The 18,375-nt window shown below is 42.8% G+C and overlaps 1 protein-coding gene across 1 annotated transcript in view; it reads right to left on the bottom strand.

Moving 5' to 3' along the window:
- Me3 (malic enzyme 3) overlaps positions 1 to 18,375 on the bottom strand; it is a 224,778-nt gene that overhangs the window by 31,482 nt on the left and 174,921 nt on the right. Inside the window, exon 7 of the mRNA XM_074065995.1 lies at positions 4,492 to 4,601. Coding sequence (XP_073922096.1) covers positions 4,492 to 4,601 — 110 coding nt within the window. The remainder of the gene's footprint in view (positions 1 to 4,491; positions 4,602 to 18,375) is intronic.

Here is an 18,375-nt window from a genome sequence, read left to right as displayed (position 1 = left end):
CACAGCCTGCTGGCCCTGGTCCAACCACTAACCAGCTGTGAAGGTGAATCCCTTTCCCTTCTGCGCCTCTCTTCTTTGGGTCTGTAATGTGCAGGAGGTAGAGGGAATGGAAACAATGAGGGGAAGACCACAGCAACAGGATGCTAGGGAGTAGCAACACCCACATTTATGTGGTGTCTGGAATTTATGATCGGCTCTACCACTGTATAGTCACAGGAACAATTGGCAGCCCATCATGGAGAGAGCGGAGACTTTTGAGTCAGCAATGGCTGGGCTCTGGTCCCAGCTTTTTTCCTATTTTGCTATGTCACATTGAGCAAGCTTTAACTGCTTGTACTTTAATTTCCTCACCAGTGACATGGGGCATCTGTTTCTCTATCAGGAGGACGAGCACATTGCTAGGAACCTGTGATATAGTATGGATGAGAAGCACCATTCAAACCTCAAGTTCTGAGGGTGTGAAAAATGTTATAATGTGACACCCTTTGTGATCCCTGGAAGCAGATTTTGAGACCTAATGTAGTTTTCAGGCTGTTTTTAAGAAGTGCCCTTGTAGAGAGGAGGGGAAGGAAGCAGAATGGGACAGAAAAGGAATTTGAGCCTCAGCCAACCTCACTTGAAGCTCTGTCTGAATTGAGCTGAAGTGGATGGGTCTTTATATTCCTTTAATAGTGGGTGAGGGTAGCCTCTGGCAGGGCAGGACTATGGGCAAGGTGGCTCTCGATAGCAAAGGCTCTGCCTGATGTGCTGACAGACTACTGTCTTCATTTCTGAGGAAAGAATGGGAAATTCCTCTTCCATTTGTTGTAAGAACCAGAAAACTATCCCACCTGGCTTTGCCTAGTAATCTATAAGTAAGACATAAAAACCAATGAATTTAAACAAATGAATTTATTTAATTAAAAACCTCCATCAAAAAGCCTCCATGAACACATATGATTATGTGTTTATATCTGAGTATGAGGAAATATGGAGTACACTTATATGTGAGTATATATATGATAACCAGGAGAGAGGCTGCAGAGGCAGGTGTCCAGTGTAGACATGTCTACATAAATGGGTGGGTGAGATTGTCATATGCATCTAGTGAGCACCTCCAATGTGCCAGTCTCTATATTGGAAGCTGGGGAATAAAAATAGATAAGATGGTTTCTGCCTCTGAAAGCTTAATTTCTTGTAGGAGGCAAAGAATATAATGTAGGCATTTAGAGTTCAGTGTGGAAAGAGAACTGGTGTGGTTTTGAGATGAAGCTTTCCTCCAAAAGGGAAGTGTTGAAGTCTTGTCCCCACCTGGTGGATCTGACCACTGTGAAGTGATTGGATCACGAGGGCGCTGACTTTATCAATGGATTAATATATTGATGGATTCATAATTTGATGGCATTATTGGTAGATGATGAAAACTAGGAGGTGGGACCAAGGTGGAGAAAGTAGGTCAGAAGGTCATGCCTTGGAAGGGTGTATTGGATACCCTGCTGATGACTCCTCCTTCCTCCTCCTCCTCCCTACCTCCTCCTCCTCCCTCCTCCTCTCTCCTCCTCCCCGCTCCTCCTCCTCTTCTCCTCCTTCCTCTTCCTCCTTCTTCTTCTTCCTCTTCCTCTTCCTCTTCTTATTCATCTCTTCCTCCTTTTTCTTTCTCTCTCCCCCAACCTCTCTTTCCTGGCCAGCACGATATGAACAGCTTTGCTGTACCTCACCCTTCTGCCGTGATGCTCTGCTTCATCACAGGCCAGAAACAATGGAGCCAGTTGACTATGGACTGAAGCCATGAGCCTAAATAAGTACTTCCTCTTTTAAGTTGTCTTTCTCAGGGATTTGTCACAGGGACATAAAGTTGACTAATAGGAATGGACAGAGGGGAGCACCTGGGTGGGCACCCAAATCAGAATAGAGGATCAGGATCTTCCCTGGGTAGGAAACCTCCTAGCTGAGTCTTAAAGGAGTTACTTAGGCAAAGATGATGGGAGAGTGTGAGCAGAACTTTTGCACACAGAGAGAAATGACTGGTAAGAAGATTATAGGAGTAAAAGTGAAGGAAGGGTCAGTAAAAGGAGAGAGGAGCCCCCCTGAAGCCATACATTTCAGTGAATGGGTGTGAACTCCCTCACAAAGAGGGGATCACATAGTGAGTCATAGTTCCACTTTAGAGAGACATTCTGGCAGCAGTGTGGGCGTGTGTGCAGACTGACTGACTGCAGGGCCCTGGTGTGTACCTGTGCATGTGTTTTTGAGGATGTACACACATGGGGCTGTCTGTGTGTTTAGAATCTGGACTTTGGGCACCGGGTGTGCAGCCCACATGGACTTATTTTCAGCTTCCACCCTCTGGCCTTGGCAGTCCAGGTGACTCAGGGGGATAGTTGTCCTGCTGCTGACTCATGATGAGTGGCATGTCCATCCTGGGTTAGCTGGCAGGTGCTTCCTCCAAGGCCACAGACACACCTCTGCTGGCCATGCTGACAGTGAGGTGACCGGCAGTCAGTGAGACTGTTTCCCTGCTCACAGCCAGTCTTCCTGTATTGTGCCACCTTGTCTCTGCACCGTGCCCAGCTTGCTGAGTTTTGGATCATGAGGCCTCATCACAGGCCTAGGCATCAAGGGGAGGGGGGACAGAATGAAGAGGCTGTGGGGATGGTGTATGGCTATGGCCCAGCTTTCCCTTTAAGGGTCTCCCCCTCTCTGGGGAGACCCACTCTTCAGGCACTGAAGTCATAGATTTGAACACAATCATCTAAAACTATGCTATAACTATGTTATTGCAACCCTTGAAATTTCATGACAAATAAAAAAAAATCATTTATCACATTTCTTATACCCTATAATGTGGATCACAAAGAAAGGAAGAGGCACTTGGTTTTGTAAAATGAGTATGAGACCTGGACCAGTACGGTGAGTGATTAGGAACCTGGAATTTCGAGTCCAAATGCCTGGATCCAAATCTCAACTGTACACTTACAGGCTATGTAAGTCACTTATTCCCCTGTGCCTCAGCGTCTTCATTCTTAAGACATGGGTGCTAATATCTCCTAGGGTTCAATGTGTGAAGCGCCTAGGACAGTGCCTGATGTATCAGACATTCAGCTATGTTTGTCGCCTGGATTTGAATTCTCTCAAGTCTATTCCTAACTCGCTTGGAGAGTTGTGACCTCTTTCAACCTCTAGAGGAGTAATCTGTAGAATGAGATTGTTGGCTAGTCTTTTACTCTCAAGGACCAAGACCTTTTTTCACAACTCATTCTTTTTTTACTTGACATGGACCTTTGGTTTTAACAAGACTTGGCTTGTGCTAGGAATCTTTCTGTATAGTTATCTTTATCTCAAGCTAGCAAAAATGCTATGCCTTTCATATTATCGCTTATGTCTTCTCTTCAACAAAATTGGAGAAGGGGGCAGAACAGGTTCTGCCTAGAAGTGAGGAGGAGTGGGGGTAAGGGGTGAGGGTGGGGAGGCAGTGGGGAGAGATGGCCAAAACAATGTATACACATATGAATAAATGAATAAACAATAAAAAAAAAGACTTGGCTCACCAAACTTGATTTATTAAATAATAGCTTATGTGGGCCCATGGAGGTTTCTCTTGGCCATACAAAATGCTAGCTCCCAGTGTTCCTTACTGAGAACTCCTGGATCATGTGAGATAATGCTGGTGAGGCCAGCCTACCTGCCCCAGCTTCAGACTCTGGTACCTGAACAGCAAAAGCAAATGCCTTCAGGCATTTCTGGGCCCTAGCCTAGGTGACCAAATGGCCCCTGAACTAGATGATGCTTCATGTTCATTGGTCTATGTCCCTGGTGCCAGTGTCTCTCTAGGTTTACCATTCTTAAGAATGCACATTCTGGCCAAGTTCAGAGAAGTAATTGCCCTGACTTCCTGACAGGGATACATCTTGTATTTGGAAAATCCAAGAGCAAGTTATTATGGCTGAGGAAGGTAATTTCTATGGTGATTGATGTTTTTGGTCTAATGAGTCCTGTGTGCTAATACTTTCTATATATTATCTCTTTAAATTTCATAATACTCTTCCAATGCAGCTGTCATCTCCATAGAAGAGATGTTGAAACTATGGTCAGAGAAGTGATTTTTTTTTCAAGTCGAGCTACCTGATCTCAAATGACATTACTATGTACTTACTAATGACATCAATGTTTAGAGTTTATTTTTTTTATTAGGATATGTCCACTACACAGGGGAGGGTGATTCATAGTGAATGCTTAGAATTTCTTACATATCAAACCATGTAATTGTTATCTACCTCTGAAATAGTTAATGATCTCTATTTTGTAGGTAAGCAAAAATAGGGAACCTTTTCAAGGACATAGAGCTAAGAGTTAACCAAGTAGAAGTTGCATTCAAGTTTAATGTTCTTTCTTCAACAGCTTCTGTCAGAAAACCAGCTATGAGATTCTACCTCTTCCCTGCCTTGGCATCTAGCAGAGCCTTGTGAAAAGGCATTAGTCTCCAGTGGCTTTGTTTGGTGGGTGGAAACCTACCTTGGATATCATCATTGAACATGCAGTACTTGTTGCGGTATTTGTCGAGTAGGCGGAAGGCATTGGCATTGGCGAAGTCTTCAAACTGGATGAGGCAATTTATTCCATATCTGTGTGCATGGGGAGGGAGGGAGGGAGAGAGGGAGAGAGAGACAGAGAGAGAGAGAGAGAGAGAGAGAGAGAGAGAGAGAGAGAGAATACATGATTGCCTCTCAGAGGCAGATCTCTGGCAAATCACAACATGCACTGGAGAGAGGGGAGGTTCAGGACAGTGGTAGGGGTAGATGGCTCCTTCTGTGGGTTTTTGCCACTTGTCTGAATCAGGAACTCCTGGGATTGGAGCTCTGATTGCTCCATCATGGATGAGGATGGGAAAGGGAGAGAGCAGGGTCTCTAGGCTTCACAGTTATCCCAGCCAACATTACTGTATCTAATGTGAACTGGTGGTTCCAATGGGAGGGGTGAGATAGGACCTGCCTTTTCTGAACTCTCTGGCTATCTGAGATCCCAGTAGAAAGCTCACTCCCAAGACAGGTGTGTGCAAAGAGCCAAGATTCCCCTCTCTGCAGCCCCCCAAATACATCCATCATTGGATCCTGAAATGTGGCTTTCCTCTACTAGAGACATCTCTAAATGGAGGCCTTGTTCCCTAACAAGTCGCAAAGAAAGTTGGGGAAAGCCACTTCAAGAATCCACTGTTATCTGCTACCATCTTGGTGAAGATGTTCTCCAACTTGGAGGAACAGAAGAATCAGTGAACTCATTTAAAATGCAGATCACCAGGCCCAACTCACTGTCAGTTTCACTCACTAAATGAGATAAGGCTCAGGAGTCTTCATGTTTTTAACAAGCACTCCAGGTAGTTCTGAATCTGACATCAAGAAAACTTTGAAAAACACTGCCTTAATGAATAAAGAATGCACAGTAAGCTGCTTGATAAGCCTTCTGGGAAATCTATGTTAGAATTGCCTCCTAGATTTCACAGTCTTCTCTAAAAAATGAGTGGGCTCAGTATTATTTCATAACCTATTTTTCTTGTTCTTTGATTTGGTATTTGATAGTTTTGTTGGTGTCTCTTAGTCTTTTCTGTAGGCAGGCAAGGTATGAATTATTAAAAGTTACTTAATACATGGGTAAAAATATTTTACATTTCATGAGTCTACTTGTGATAGAGTAAGGGCATCTGAGCTCATGTTCATTGAGATAAACGTCCCAATTGATCCACATTTGATGAAAGAGTATTAGGACACGTGATGGGGAGAAGTGGCTAATCATCCCCAAATTGGTGTGGACAGTGGGCCCCTGCGTGGGACCAGCTGTAGAAAGATTTATGACCTTGCTAGGAAGGATGGGGGCCTCCTAAGCCCTCGAGGCATCTTTCTGATGAGGCTCGTGACTATGGGGGAGTGAGAAGCACTGAAATGACCCAGGAAACATTTTTTCAACCTCATCATTAGTCTGTGTTCCTGCAATGTTTTTCCCAGAGCCTTAGTTAATCAGAGCTGCTTGTGGGGGCACTGGGAGTTGAGGTCATGTTATAGGGGCAGTGTGCTTTTGGGTCAGGTGGCTTATGGGCCTGACCTAGCTCACCATATACAACTGAGTGACCTTGCACATGTCACTTCACCTTCTATTCTGCCTCAGTTTCCCCTTTGTCAATGAGCACAATGATGTCTGCCTGGCCAACATTTGTGAGCTGGTGTGAGGATTAAAAGCTGAGGGTGATTGTTTTTTCAGCTTTACTGATGTATAATTGATAAATTACAATTGTGAATATTATGCACATGAAAGTATATAACATGACAATTTGATACATGTATATTTTGTGAAATGATTACCACACTCAAGCTAGCTAATGCATCTATCACCTCACAAGGTTATCTTTATTTTTGTTGTATGAGAGCTTAAGATCTACTCTTTTAGCAAATTTCAAGTATAAAATATAGTACTATTAGCAGGTGATTTTTTGACTGTAAACTGCTAAACACAGTGTCATTGTGGCCACAATTCTTATTCACAGTCATGCGGCAAGTACAGATTGGTGGAGGAGCACTTACTATGTCTCCTGACCAACCACCCAGCTCCTCTTCTCTTTGTACAGGAATTTTTGTTGTTGTTTGTTTGGTTTTTGAGACAGAGTCTCACTATGTAGCCCAGGCTGGTCTCAAACTCATGCTCCTCCTGCCTCAGCCTCCTGAATGCTGGGATTACAGGTGTGCACCACTATGCTTAGCTTGAACAGTTTTTAAGAGAGGAAGAATCACAAATGGTTTAAAACAGTGATAGGAGCTGAAAAGATACCCTACCTCCTAGCGCTGAGATCCACTTAGTGTGAGACAGGACACAGCCTTAAGCTCTAGGAGAAGTAGTGGCCTCATCCCTAGAGGCCAAATTTCAGAGCAATGAAGATGTACGGAGATTTTTTTGGTCACAGACCAAGTTCTGGAGGACTCCAAAAAAGAGTTTGGAGGAAAGTGAGGTGTCAGGGACTGGGTTGGACAATGGGAAGCACACAGGACCAGTGCTGAACTTCTGTGAGCTCTGAGAGGACCTCATGCCTTCTCCTTGTGTACCCGTCTCTGTGCATAACTCAATACAGATTGTCCTATTTTTTAAGTTTTTAAAGAGGAAGAAATTTCATAGTTTCCCTCAACAATGTATTCCGTGTTTTAACAATCCTTTAAATAATTAGTACCAAGAGGAATGCCTGGCACCCACTGGTGCTCAGTCATTTGGTCAGCCCTCAGTATCTTCAGGTTCTGCAGACATGAATTCAACCAATTCCAGATTGAAAATACTAAAAACAATTGTGCGGCACTGAACACTCACAAACTTTTTACTTGTCATTATTCTCTAAACAATATTGCATAATGACTGTTCACACTGTATAAAGTATTATAAAATCTAGAGATGGTTTAAAGTATCTAGGAGGATGTCCACAGGTTGGATGTCCACTTTATATAAAGGATTTGATACTTCTGATATCCATAAGGGATTCTGGAACCAATCTCCCTTGAATTCTGAAGGACAAGTTTACTATGAATAGAATAGTAAACCCCCCCCATCCACAAATATAGTGCTGTGCTAGCCAAGCCAAATTTTACTGGGAATTTTTGTTCAGGGTATGAATTTCGAGTATTTTAACTGAGAGTGGGGAACAGAATGTCTTTGGTTGCCGGCAACATTTTACTATATATGACTTTCATCGTTACTCCACAGCTAGCCTGAGGCTAAACAGCTGAAAAGGTCAGACAACAAAGCAAGTGATGCATGTTCTCTCTCTCTGTCACACGCACAGACACACTCACACTACTGACCTTTAAGCAACATCACCAGTTATTTGCTGAGGTAAAACTAGGGCAAGAATTATAAATAAATGCCTTTGTTCAGTGTATGAATACTTTTTCATATTTAATTCAGTTTTGTATAAGAAATCCCTTTTGTTCCCATGGTACAATTTGATAAGGTATAGAGTAAAACCTCTCTTCCAACTTGGAATTGCATAAAAGGCCCTGTGGATCACACATCAAATACCTGGATTGAGAAGTTCTAGGACTCCTGAATTTCCAGAACTTTGTTCTTTTTAGATACATATCCCAGAGCTGCTTCCTGGGCCTTTCATCACCAGGGACCCCTCCTATTCTAGGATTTCACACTGTCCCCTTTCAATCTTTGACCACAGCGGCTTCCCCTCACTTCTATAGTATCTGCTCTTAGTCTGTATTAAGACCTCTGGGTACTTCACCATGTCATCAGAGTCCTTGGGCCTCTCCCTATGATTTTTCATGAAACCAGGCCACTGTCCAGTCTGAACTAGGAGTTCAGTCACTGATTTAGGACCATCCATCTATCCTTCCTCCTTCCATCCATCATCTCTCCATCAACTCATCCATCCATCCATCCATCCATCCATCCATTATTCACTGATCTATTCATATCTATTGAAAACCTATAAGCCAATACAATAGTTCAATTATGTTTTATAAAAAGGTGGCTACATGAAGGAGTTGGTGAAAATTTAGCATTGTGAGTTTGCCTGTCAACTTGTTAAGCTAATTAAAAGCTAATTAAGAACAAAAACAAAATTTCAAAGTGAAAATCTAAATGGCTCAGGTGGAAAAAACTTCCCAATCCATCTATATGCATCCAAATACAGGCTGTATCCTAACACAAATTTAAATGTTAATGATCAAGTATCTTATACATTCATTAAAATGCTAATAACAATGGTAACAAAAATAGTTCAGCTTTGTTGATTATTTATTACCTGCAGGACAGGTAATAAAGTTTATTGCCTGCTCTTTATACACACTCTCTCAATCTTCATATGACTTTATGAAGTTGCTGCTATTTCCAGAGAAGCAGATGTTATTTGCCCAGGGCTACTTACTCTGTTGCACTTGGTAGGAGCTGGAGCTGGAATTTGGATCTGGCTCTAATGTGACTCAGTTTTAGCCTAGTTTTAAAAACAATTCAGATTTGTGAAAGGTAAAACTAAACAGATAATAAAGCCAAATTTCTTTATCCATTGGGAAAGACACGTGGTGAAGAAAACATTGGACAAGAAGACAGAAGAAGTGTGTTCTTTCTCTGTCTCTGACAAAACACTTTGGGTCTTGCCTGAGACCCCTTTCTCTCTGTGTGTCTCAGTTTCCTGATCTGACAGCACTGGAGGAGGAGCATGAGCTACTTAATGTCTGGGGTTGGAGTTGATACGCTAGGAGATTTGCTCAGGTATTTCTATAAGACTGGGGCTTCTGAGAGTTCTTAGCAAGAGCAGCATGTGCCAGAATAATTTGGAGAGTCAGTGTCATAGATCCTCTTGTGCTTACGCAAACCAGACCAGCAGGCGGTCACCCTCCAGGGGAGCAGTAGTAGGCCCCTCGAGGGGGCCTAATAACACCTTTACTCTGGGCAGTTTCCAGATAGTAGAACTGGCTGAGCCCTGAGGTCTTGTCCTGGCAGAAGCCAGGCCTTAGGGGAGCTTCCTGCTTATCTGTCCCCTTTTGCACTTTTGAACTCTTCACCCTGAAGCCCTGGCAGCATCAGAAACATCAGACTCTTCCCCAGTGGAGAGTTCCTGTGATGGAGAAAGAGGCTCCTCCCAAGCCACACAGGGCGCTGCCCAGACTTCTTGACCCCAGGGACTGAACTGGGAAATGGTGTGGAACTGCCAGGGAAGGCATTCCAAAACCAGGGCTCACTTGAATACACAGGATGAGGGGTAGATGTTTGATCCTCTTCCCCACCCCACCTTTTTGCAGCAAGGAGAAGGCTACAAATGATGACCTGTGCCTGGGAGTCCTGGTAAGCCATGTGGCAGTGTGGTGAGACCTAGGCCATGGCCAACAGAAGCTGGACACCTGCCACCTGGCATACAGCCTTCCTGGGGAAAGAAGGGTCTGAGGTGGTGCTCTGTTCTTTCCCCCAATCCCACATAAGCTGACCAAATACAGTGATGGATGTTGGTTGGGGCAGGACATTCCGGGGGCTGCAGACCTGGTTTTTCTGTTCCAGAGGTCAGGACCTGCCATTCTTTCAAACACCTGGAATGACCTCTTTCGGGCCTGAACAAATATGAGTGACCTGGAAGGAGCAGGTGGACTTGTTCAGCCTGTCTCCAAATGGAATGACTAAAAGCTACCACTTATATTCCCGTGGGAGACTGCTCTGTTCTTCCAATGAAAAACGCATGTAGGCCTTTCACAGCACAGTGTCCAGTGCGAAGATCAGTCATTGTCATATGGAAAAACAATTTCTTTTCTTTTTTTTCCTTCCAGGAACTAGAGCTGACAGAATTGTGAAATTCTAGGTCTTTTTTCTTCTTTCTATTTTATACATGACATTTAAGCTCTATGACCTTGAAATGCTTCCAGAAAAGGTTTTGTGGTAATATAAGCTTGAATATCTCTGTATAAATTATGTATACCATATACAATGATACTGGAGACTGAAAAGTCCCACATTAAAAAACCTTTTTAACCTAGCACTTAAAAAACTTATTTGGCCAGAGATCTTACCCAGCTGTGCCCCCTTCTACCCCACAACTTGAGAAACATCACTCTCTACAGAAAGAACTTCATACAGGTAGGGCTGGCTGAACTCCAGGCCGTCTCTCCCTGGAGTTCCTGCAATTGCTATTTCTGGTGAGGATCCTACGATGACTGACCTTACCTCCTTCAAGTTTATTTCTCCTTTCCCAATCCATTCTCCTCATCTTTCTCTACATAAGTCTGTGGAAGTCACTTATTTTCACTATCACGGCCTTTGGAGTTACGTTCAAATTTCATAACTGGTGTTCACTTCGGCCTCATCCCGAGTGCTTGATACCTGGTTCATGTCTTCCAACACTCCAGGCACATTTTGTTGCTTCCCAGCCACTGTGGGCCTTTACACAGCTCCATGCCTTTACTCTGGCTGCTGGTTCTTTCTGCCTAGAAGGCTCCTTTGTGCCCAGCCAAACTCCTGCTCAAACTGTAGAGCCCAGATCAAATACCAACCCTTCTAGAAAGGCTTTCCTGACACATCTGTTCCCCTGTCCTTAACACAGTATGAACTCCTGTGTTCTATGGGCTCCCATGATACTCTGAACATACTTCTGATGACATATGTCACCTTGTATTCCAATTATTTATTGGAATTTTTATCCCAATCCAATGAAAGAAATGTCTTGGGCAGGGACATACAGAGGATTCTGTATGTTAGGAACTGTATTGGGTATGATATAAAAGTTCAATTAGACAAATGGGAACAAGTGAACAATTGATTGTCCTACTTGCCAGAATACAAAGCGCTCACAGTCAAATGGGGGCACAAGAAAATATGAAAATCAATTCCCATGCACCACGGTGAAAACAATAATGAAGGTGTGTGGCAGGTGTATGGGAGAACTTGATGAGGGCAGGCATCGAGATTTAGAGAGCAAGAGACTCAGAGTTGGGGCTTGAAGAAAGAGCAGAGGCTTCTAGACAGGCTGAATGGGTGTGTGTGAGGGTAGGGAGTGGGAATGTTGTATAGGGAGCAGCATATGCATGTGGAAGAGAATATGGAACCTTTCTTCAGCAGCAAGAAATGCATAGAGCTAAATCTTGGGAGGAGGACTGGTCGATGATGGTGTGTGGAACCCCGGGGCCCCTTCTTAACATGCCTGTGTAAAGAAACTGCACAGTCTGGAACACAATGGGGATCCACTGAGGAGCTTAGGCAGGAAGGTAGCATGTATTTCAGGAAGTTCATTCTGACAGCAGAGTGGATGACAGCTGGACAGCTGGACAGACATACTGGAGACAAGGCAGCTGTGACCACGTGAGAGATTGTGAAGTATAGGTATAAGGTAATGGGGATACTGAGGGAGAGAAGAGGTTGGGAAAAGAAGTCAAGGAGGTAAAAGGAGTAGTTCAAAAGAAAGGCAGAGTGTGGGAGAGTGGAGAGAGCTTTGAAATCAAGAGACTGGTTCCATCACTTACATCACTAAATGTGTGACCTGAGGCAAGTTATTTGACACAAAGTTCAGTCTTCACTGGTGATAGAATGGGATCACAATCCTTCTATTGCAGTGTTGTCATGATCATTAAGTGAGATAATGTATATAAAAATCCAGGCTCATTGTAGACCCTGAGTCCATAGAGGTCCTGCCAATTAAGGAGAGATTTGATAGTAGGCCAGATGTGGAAGATGAAGGAGAGGAAAGGTTCCAGGATGGGTGGATAGAGGTGGTGTCTTCTACTCTTCACATTTGAGTATAAGGATAGGCAGGCACACTTATCTAATAAGACAGGCTTGGGACATATGAGTCTGAGGTGCTATGTGACATTTGAATGACATGCTTATGGAGCAGTAGGCTATGGGTGAAGTTCAGGAGAGAGGAACGTGCCACTTGGGGCACTGTGAATAGCCAAAGACATGGGACTGGAAGAGATCCTGAAATAATGTGTGTACGGTGAGCAGGGAGCAGGGCCCAGGACAAAAGTCCTGGGGCTTGCCTGCATCCAAGGATCAGAAAAAGGCAGAGGAAGAGGGTAGTGGGCAGAGAAACCACAGAGGTGGAAGACAGGTCCAGAGAGAAGCTGCCCCCAGGACCCATGTGACAGGCTGTGGTCAGGAGTGTCACATACTACCATCAAGTGAAACAGGAATAAGTTTCTATTCAACTCAATGTTTAGATCGTTGTTGTTCTTTGCAGACTTCTTTCAGTGGAGGAATGAAAGGGAACCATATTTCAAGGGGTTAGAGTGTAAGTGAAAAGGGAACAAATGTCAGTGATTATGAATTTTAAGAAGTTTGACTATAAAGTAGAGTAGGGGGATAGACATTGGGGGATGCAGGACTGAAGGATGGATTTGTTTTGGAGAAGGGATGTGTACACATGAGATAAGCGAGCCAGAATGGAGGATGTGAGAGATGAAACATAAAGGGTGAGAGATGGGAGGATGGGGGAGATCCTGAGCAGCTGGGAGGCGGTGAAACTAGAGCTCAGCTGGAATGTGAAGAAGACATGGTTGGAGATCATGGGACAGATATGAGCTGTCGTACTACAACTCAGCTGCAGATGTGTATGAGGGAGTGACTCATTCTTTTGGGGTGGGAGGGGAAGTGGGAGGCAGGAGTTGGAGGTGATGTATAAGGATGGCAGGGAAATATGAAGGTTAGGATGCTGAGCTTGAAAGAGAGAAGGAAAGTGGAATGAGGTACAGGGATAATCTTTAAATATATGAAGGGCTGCTCTGTGAACAAGGAATTAAGCTGAATTGCTTTTGTGTGGCCTTGGGGGAAAAAGCAGAGCCAATGGGTGGAAGACAGACAGACCCAGATTTAGTGTCATATAAGGCAGAGATTTCAAACACTAGATAGATGGAGACTGCTGGTCACTGGAGTGACCCACCGGGGCTCCACTTGGTGAGGACATCACGGAAGGGATTCCAGCCTGGGGTGTGATGGTGGACCTCAGAAGCCTTCCCTTCCCAGCTCCCAGACTGGGAGATTCCCTGGTGTGCCTGCCTGGTAGCCAGACTGGCGGGCTCCTGGGAGTGGCCTCAGGGGGAAATGTCCATTGGCTATAGCAAGATAGTTACAGGAAGCAGCAATTCCTAAGCAAAAGTTTCAGGATAATGTGTCCATTCCTCAGTCATGGCTGTGACGGCAAGTTCAGGCCACACAGAAAACACTTCAGGAACAGTGGGATTTCCTCCTGAATTTCCCAGCCTGTCTGAGTTTCTGGGCAAGCACGCACTTGGCGCCAGTAATCCCAGGGCTCGGAAGAGGGAGGTAGCTGACCTGCTGACCTTTCAACTTCTTAAAGCTTAGTGACTAGTACTGAGTTTTTTCCTCTAGGGCACTGAAACTCACTCCTCAAACTCTTATTCCTGTCCTTTTCTCAGCCACCAACCCACTGGCTAGTTTGGGGGCTTTAGTCATGCCAGCTCATATTTTCCCATAGCTTGTATGTGTCCAGTTGTCACCAGGCCGCTGAAGTCCTCCATGAAGTTCTCTGATTACTCACATCTCTCTGTTTAGGAGTGCTACTATAGTGTTCACACCATACAGTCAGTGATGCAATCCCAACTGTAGCCTCCTGAAATCTAAACCAATTCTCTCTCATAAAACTAGCTGGACTCTATCTTGAATTATGACAGTTGTTCTGGGGCGGGGGGAAGATGGTAAAGTGGGGAAACTAAGTCTGTATGTGTGGACTTTCAAGGCCCAAGTGAGAGAAAGAAAGGAAAACAGACTACCTCACATTAAGCAGTGCAGTGGATCAAAGCAGGTGCTGGACAGAGAGTCTTAGAAGGCAGGGGTGGTATCTTATTCTCCATTGCATGGCATGACAGCTGAAGAGGGAGCATTAACTGACTCTCTTTCCTTGCCTGCTTCTCTGGACATGTCTACCTCAGACACCCATGTTAGAGAACCAAGCATGCTACTGCATACCTGGTGTCTTATGCTTGCCTGACCAGTAAATGTTCGCTGAACAAATGAATGAATGAATTCCAGAGAACAATCCCTTTCACAGTAGTAGCCAGTCTGTACATCCAAGCTCCTGGTGAAAACCACATTCTTCCCTTTTAGAGGCCACAGGGGCAAGGTGTCCATGCATCACACTATCTGGCCTCTTCTTTTATCCCCAGGACTGACATTTACATGAATGAGCATCACCTGCACTGAGCATTTTCTTAGCTAGGCTGGGAATGCAGGCCAGCAGAGGGGCCATAGATCCTCTACAGTCAAACACCTCAGGTTTTGGAGACCTATGGATTTGAGTCTGTTTGGGTGACCTGGGACAGGTACACTTAACTTTGCTGAACCTCATTTCTTGTCCTCTATGGGTTGTTGTGATAATTAAATGTAATGCACCCAGCACAATGCAGGTGCTCTATAAAAGCCTGTTGCTAACACTTCCATGAGAATAAGGCTGTGACTTTTAAAATCCAACTAAGTGTCCCATGTTCTTTAACCACCATACAGAAACCATCTACACAAACACAGTAGCAAATATTAGAGATTTCTTTCTCACCCTCAAGTGCATCTTAAGATTCTCAAGAGCAAAGTCTACTTCAGAGTTCAAAGAATATCAGTTCAATGAATGAATGAATGAATACATGGATAAATAAAAAATAGAATGCTACCTTTAAAAAAAATTTTTGTTTTATTCATATGTGCATAAAATGTTTGGGTTATTTCTCCCCCCTTCCCCCACCCCCTTCCTTACCACCCCCCCTTACCCCCCCTTACCCATCGCTACCAGCCAGAAACTATTTTTCCTTTATTTCTACTTTTGTTGTAGAGAGAGTATAAGCAATAATAGGAAGGAACAAGGGTTTTTGCTGGTTGAGATAAGGATAGCTATACAGGGCAATGACTCACATTGATTTCCTGTGCGTGGGTGTTACCTTCTAGGTTAATTCTTCTCGAACTAACTTTTTCTCTAGTTCCTGGTCCCCTTCTCCTATTGGCCTCTGTTGTTTTAAAGTATCTGCTTGAGTTTCTCTGCGATGAAGGCAACAAATGCTATCTAGTTTTTTGGGTGTCTTACCTATCCTCATACCTCCCTTGTGTGCTCTCGCTTTTATCATGTGATCAAAGTCCAATCCCCTTGTTGTGTTTGCCCTTGATCTAGTGTCCACATATGAGGGAGAACATACGATTTTTGGTCTTTTGGGTATATTCCCAAGAGTGGTATTGCTGGATCAAATGGTAGATCAATGTTTAGATTTTCAAGCAGCCTCCAAATTTTTTTCCAGAGTGGTTGTACTAGTTTACATTCCCACCAACAGTGTAAGAGGGTTCCTTTTTTCCCACATCCTCACCAACACCTGTTGTTGGTGGTGTTGCTAATGATGGCTATTCTAACAGGTGAGGTGGAATCTTAGTGTGGTTTTAATTTGCATTTCCTTTATTGCTAGGAATGCTGAGCATTTTTTCATGTGTTTTTTGGCCATTTGAATTTCTTCTTTTGATAAAGTTCTGTTTAATCACTTGCCCATTTCTTTATTGGTTCATTAATTTTGGGAGAATTTAGTTTTTTGAGTTCTCTGTTTATTCTGATTATCGGTCCTTTGTCTGATGTATAGTTGGGAAATATTTTCTCCCACTCTGTGGGTGTTCTCTTCAGTTTAGAGACCATTTCTTTTGTTGAGCAGAAGCTTTTTAGTTTTATGCAGTCCCATTTATCTATGCTATCTCTTAGTTGCTGAGCTGCTGGGGTTCCATTGAGAAAGTCTTTGCATATACCTATTAGTTCCAAAGCATTTCCTACTCTTTCTTGTACCAACTTTAGAGTTTGGGGTCTGATTCTAAGATCCTTGATCCATTTTGAGTTAATATTGGTATAGGGTGATAAACATGGATCTAGTTCCAGTTTTTTGCAGACTGCTAACCAGTTTTCCCAGAAGTTTTTGTTGAAGAGGCTGTCTTTTCTCCATCGTATATTTTTAGTGCCTTTGTCAAAAATAAGTTGGTTATAGTTGTGTGGCTTCATATCCGGGTCCTCTATTCTGTTCCACTGGTCTTCATGTCTGTTTTTGTGCCAGTACCATGCTGTTTTTATTGTTATTGCTTTGCAATATAGTTTGATGTTGGGTATCGTGATATCTCCAGTATTGTTCTTTTGATTGAGCATTGTCTTGGTTATTCATGGCCTCTTATGTTTCCAAATAAATTTAACGGTAGATTTTTCAATCTCTTTGATGAATGTCATTGGGATTTTGATGGGAATTGCACTAAACATGTAGATTGCTTTTGGGAGTACAGACATTTTTACTATGTTGATTCTACCAATCCATGAGCACGGGAGATCTCTCCACTTTCTATAGTCTTCCTCAATCTCTTTCTTCAGAAGTTTATAGTTTTCCTTGTAGAGGTCATTCACATCCTTTGTTAAGTTTATACCTAGGTATTTGATTTTTTTGAGGGTATTGTAAATGGAATTGTTTTCATATTTTGTTTCTCAGTTTGTTCATTATTAGTGTATAGAAATGCTAATGATTTTTCTATGTTGATTTTATATCCTGCTACCTTGCTGTAGTTGTTGATGGTGTCTAGGAGCTTCTGAGTAGAGTTTTTTGGGTCTTTAAGTATAGGATCATATCATCTGCAAATAGGGGTATTTTGATAGTTTCTTTATCTATTTGTATTCCTTTTATTCCTTCTTCTTGCCTAATTGCTCTGGCTAAGAATTCCAGTACTATGTTGAATAGGAGTGGAGATAGTGGGCATCCTTGTCTGGTTCCTGATTTTAGAGGGAACGATTTCAGTTTTTCTCTGTTAAGTATAACGCTGGCTGTAGGTTTGTCATATATAGCTTTTATGATGTTGAGGTACTTTCCTTCTATTCCTAGTTTTTTTAGAGCTTTGATCATGAAATGGTGTTGGATCTTATCAAAGGCTTTTTCTTCATCTATTGAGATGATCAAGTGGTTTTTGTCTTTGCTTCTGTTAATGTGGTTTATTCCGTTTATTGATTTTCATATGTTGAACCACCCCTGCATTCCTGGGATGAAGCCTACTTGTTTGTGGTGAATGATATTTTTGATATGTTGCTGAATTCGGTTTGCCATTATTTTATTGAGGATTTTTGCATCAATGTTCATTAAGGAGATTGGCCTATACTTCTCCTTTTTGGAGGGGTCTTTGCCTGGTTTTGAGATAAGTGTAATACTGGCTTCATGAAATGTGTTAGGTAGTTTTCCTGTGGTATCAGTTCTTCTTTAATAGTCTGATAGAATTCAGCAGAGAATCCATCTAATCCTGGACTTTTCATAGTTTCTCGAAGTAGTCTCTGATGATTTCCTGGACTTCCATGGTGTTTGTTGTTATCTCCCCTTTTGCATTCCTGATTCTACTAATTTGGGTTTTTTCTCTCCTCATTTTAGTCAGGTTTGCCAGGGGTCTGTTGATCTTGTTTAGTTTTTCAAAGAACCAACTTTTTGTTTCATTAATTCTTTGTATGGTTTTTTTGGTTTCTATTTTGTTGATTTCAGCTCTTATTTTTATTATTTCTCTCCTTCCGATTGTTTTGGGATTTGCTTGTTCTTGTTTTTCTAGGAGTTTGAGATGTATCATTAGGTCATTGATTTGGGATCTTTCAGTCTTTTTAATATATGCACTCATGGCTATAAACTTTCCTCTCATGACTGCCTTTGCTGTGTCCCATAGATTCCGGTAGGTTATGTTTTCATTTTCATTGACTTCCAGGAACTTTTTAAATTTCCTCTTTTATTTCATCAATGACCCATTGTTCATTAAGCAATGAGTTATTTGGTTTCCAGCTGTTTGCATGTGTTTTGTCTTTACTTTTGTTGTTGAGTTCTAGTTTTATGTCATTGTGATCAGATAGTATGCACAGTATAATTTCTATTTTCTTATATTTGCTGAGGCTCGCTTTGTGCC

The sequence above is a fragment of the Castor canadensis genome, chromosome 1 (assembly GCF_047511655.1).
Source record: "Castor canadensis chromosome 1, mCasCan1.hap1v2, whole genome shotgun sequence".
NCBI lineage: Eukaryota > Metazoa > Chordata > Mammalia > Rodentia > Castoridae > Castor > Castor canadensis.
Note: the sequence above shows the minus strand (reverse complement) of the source record. Positions and strands in the feature narration are given on the sequence as shown.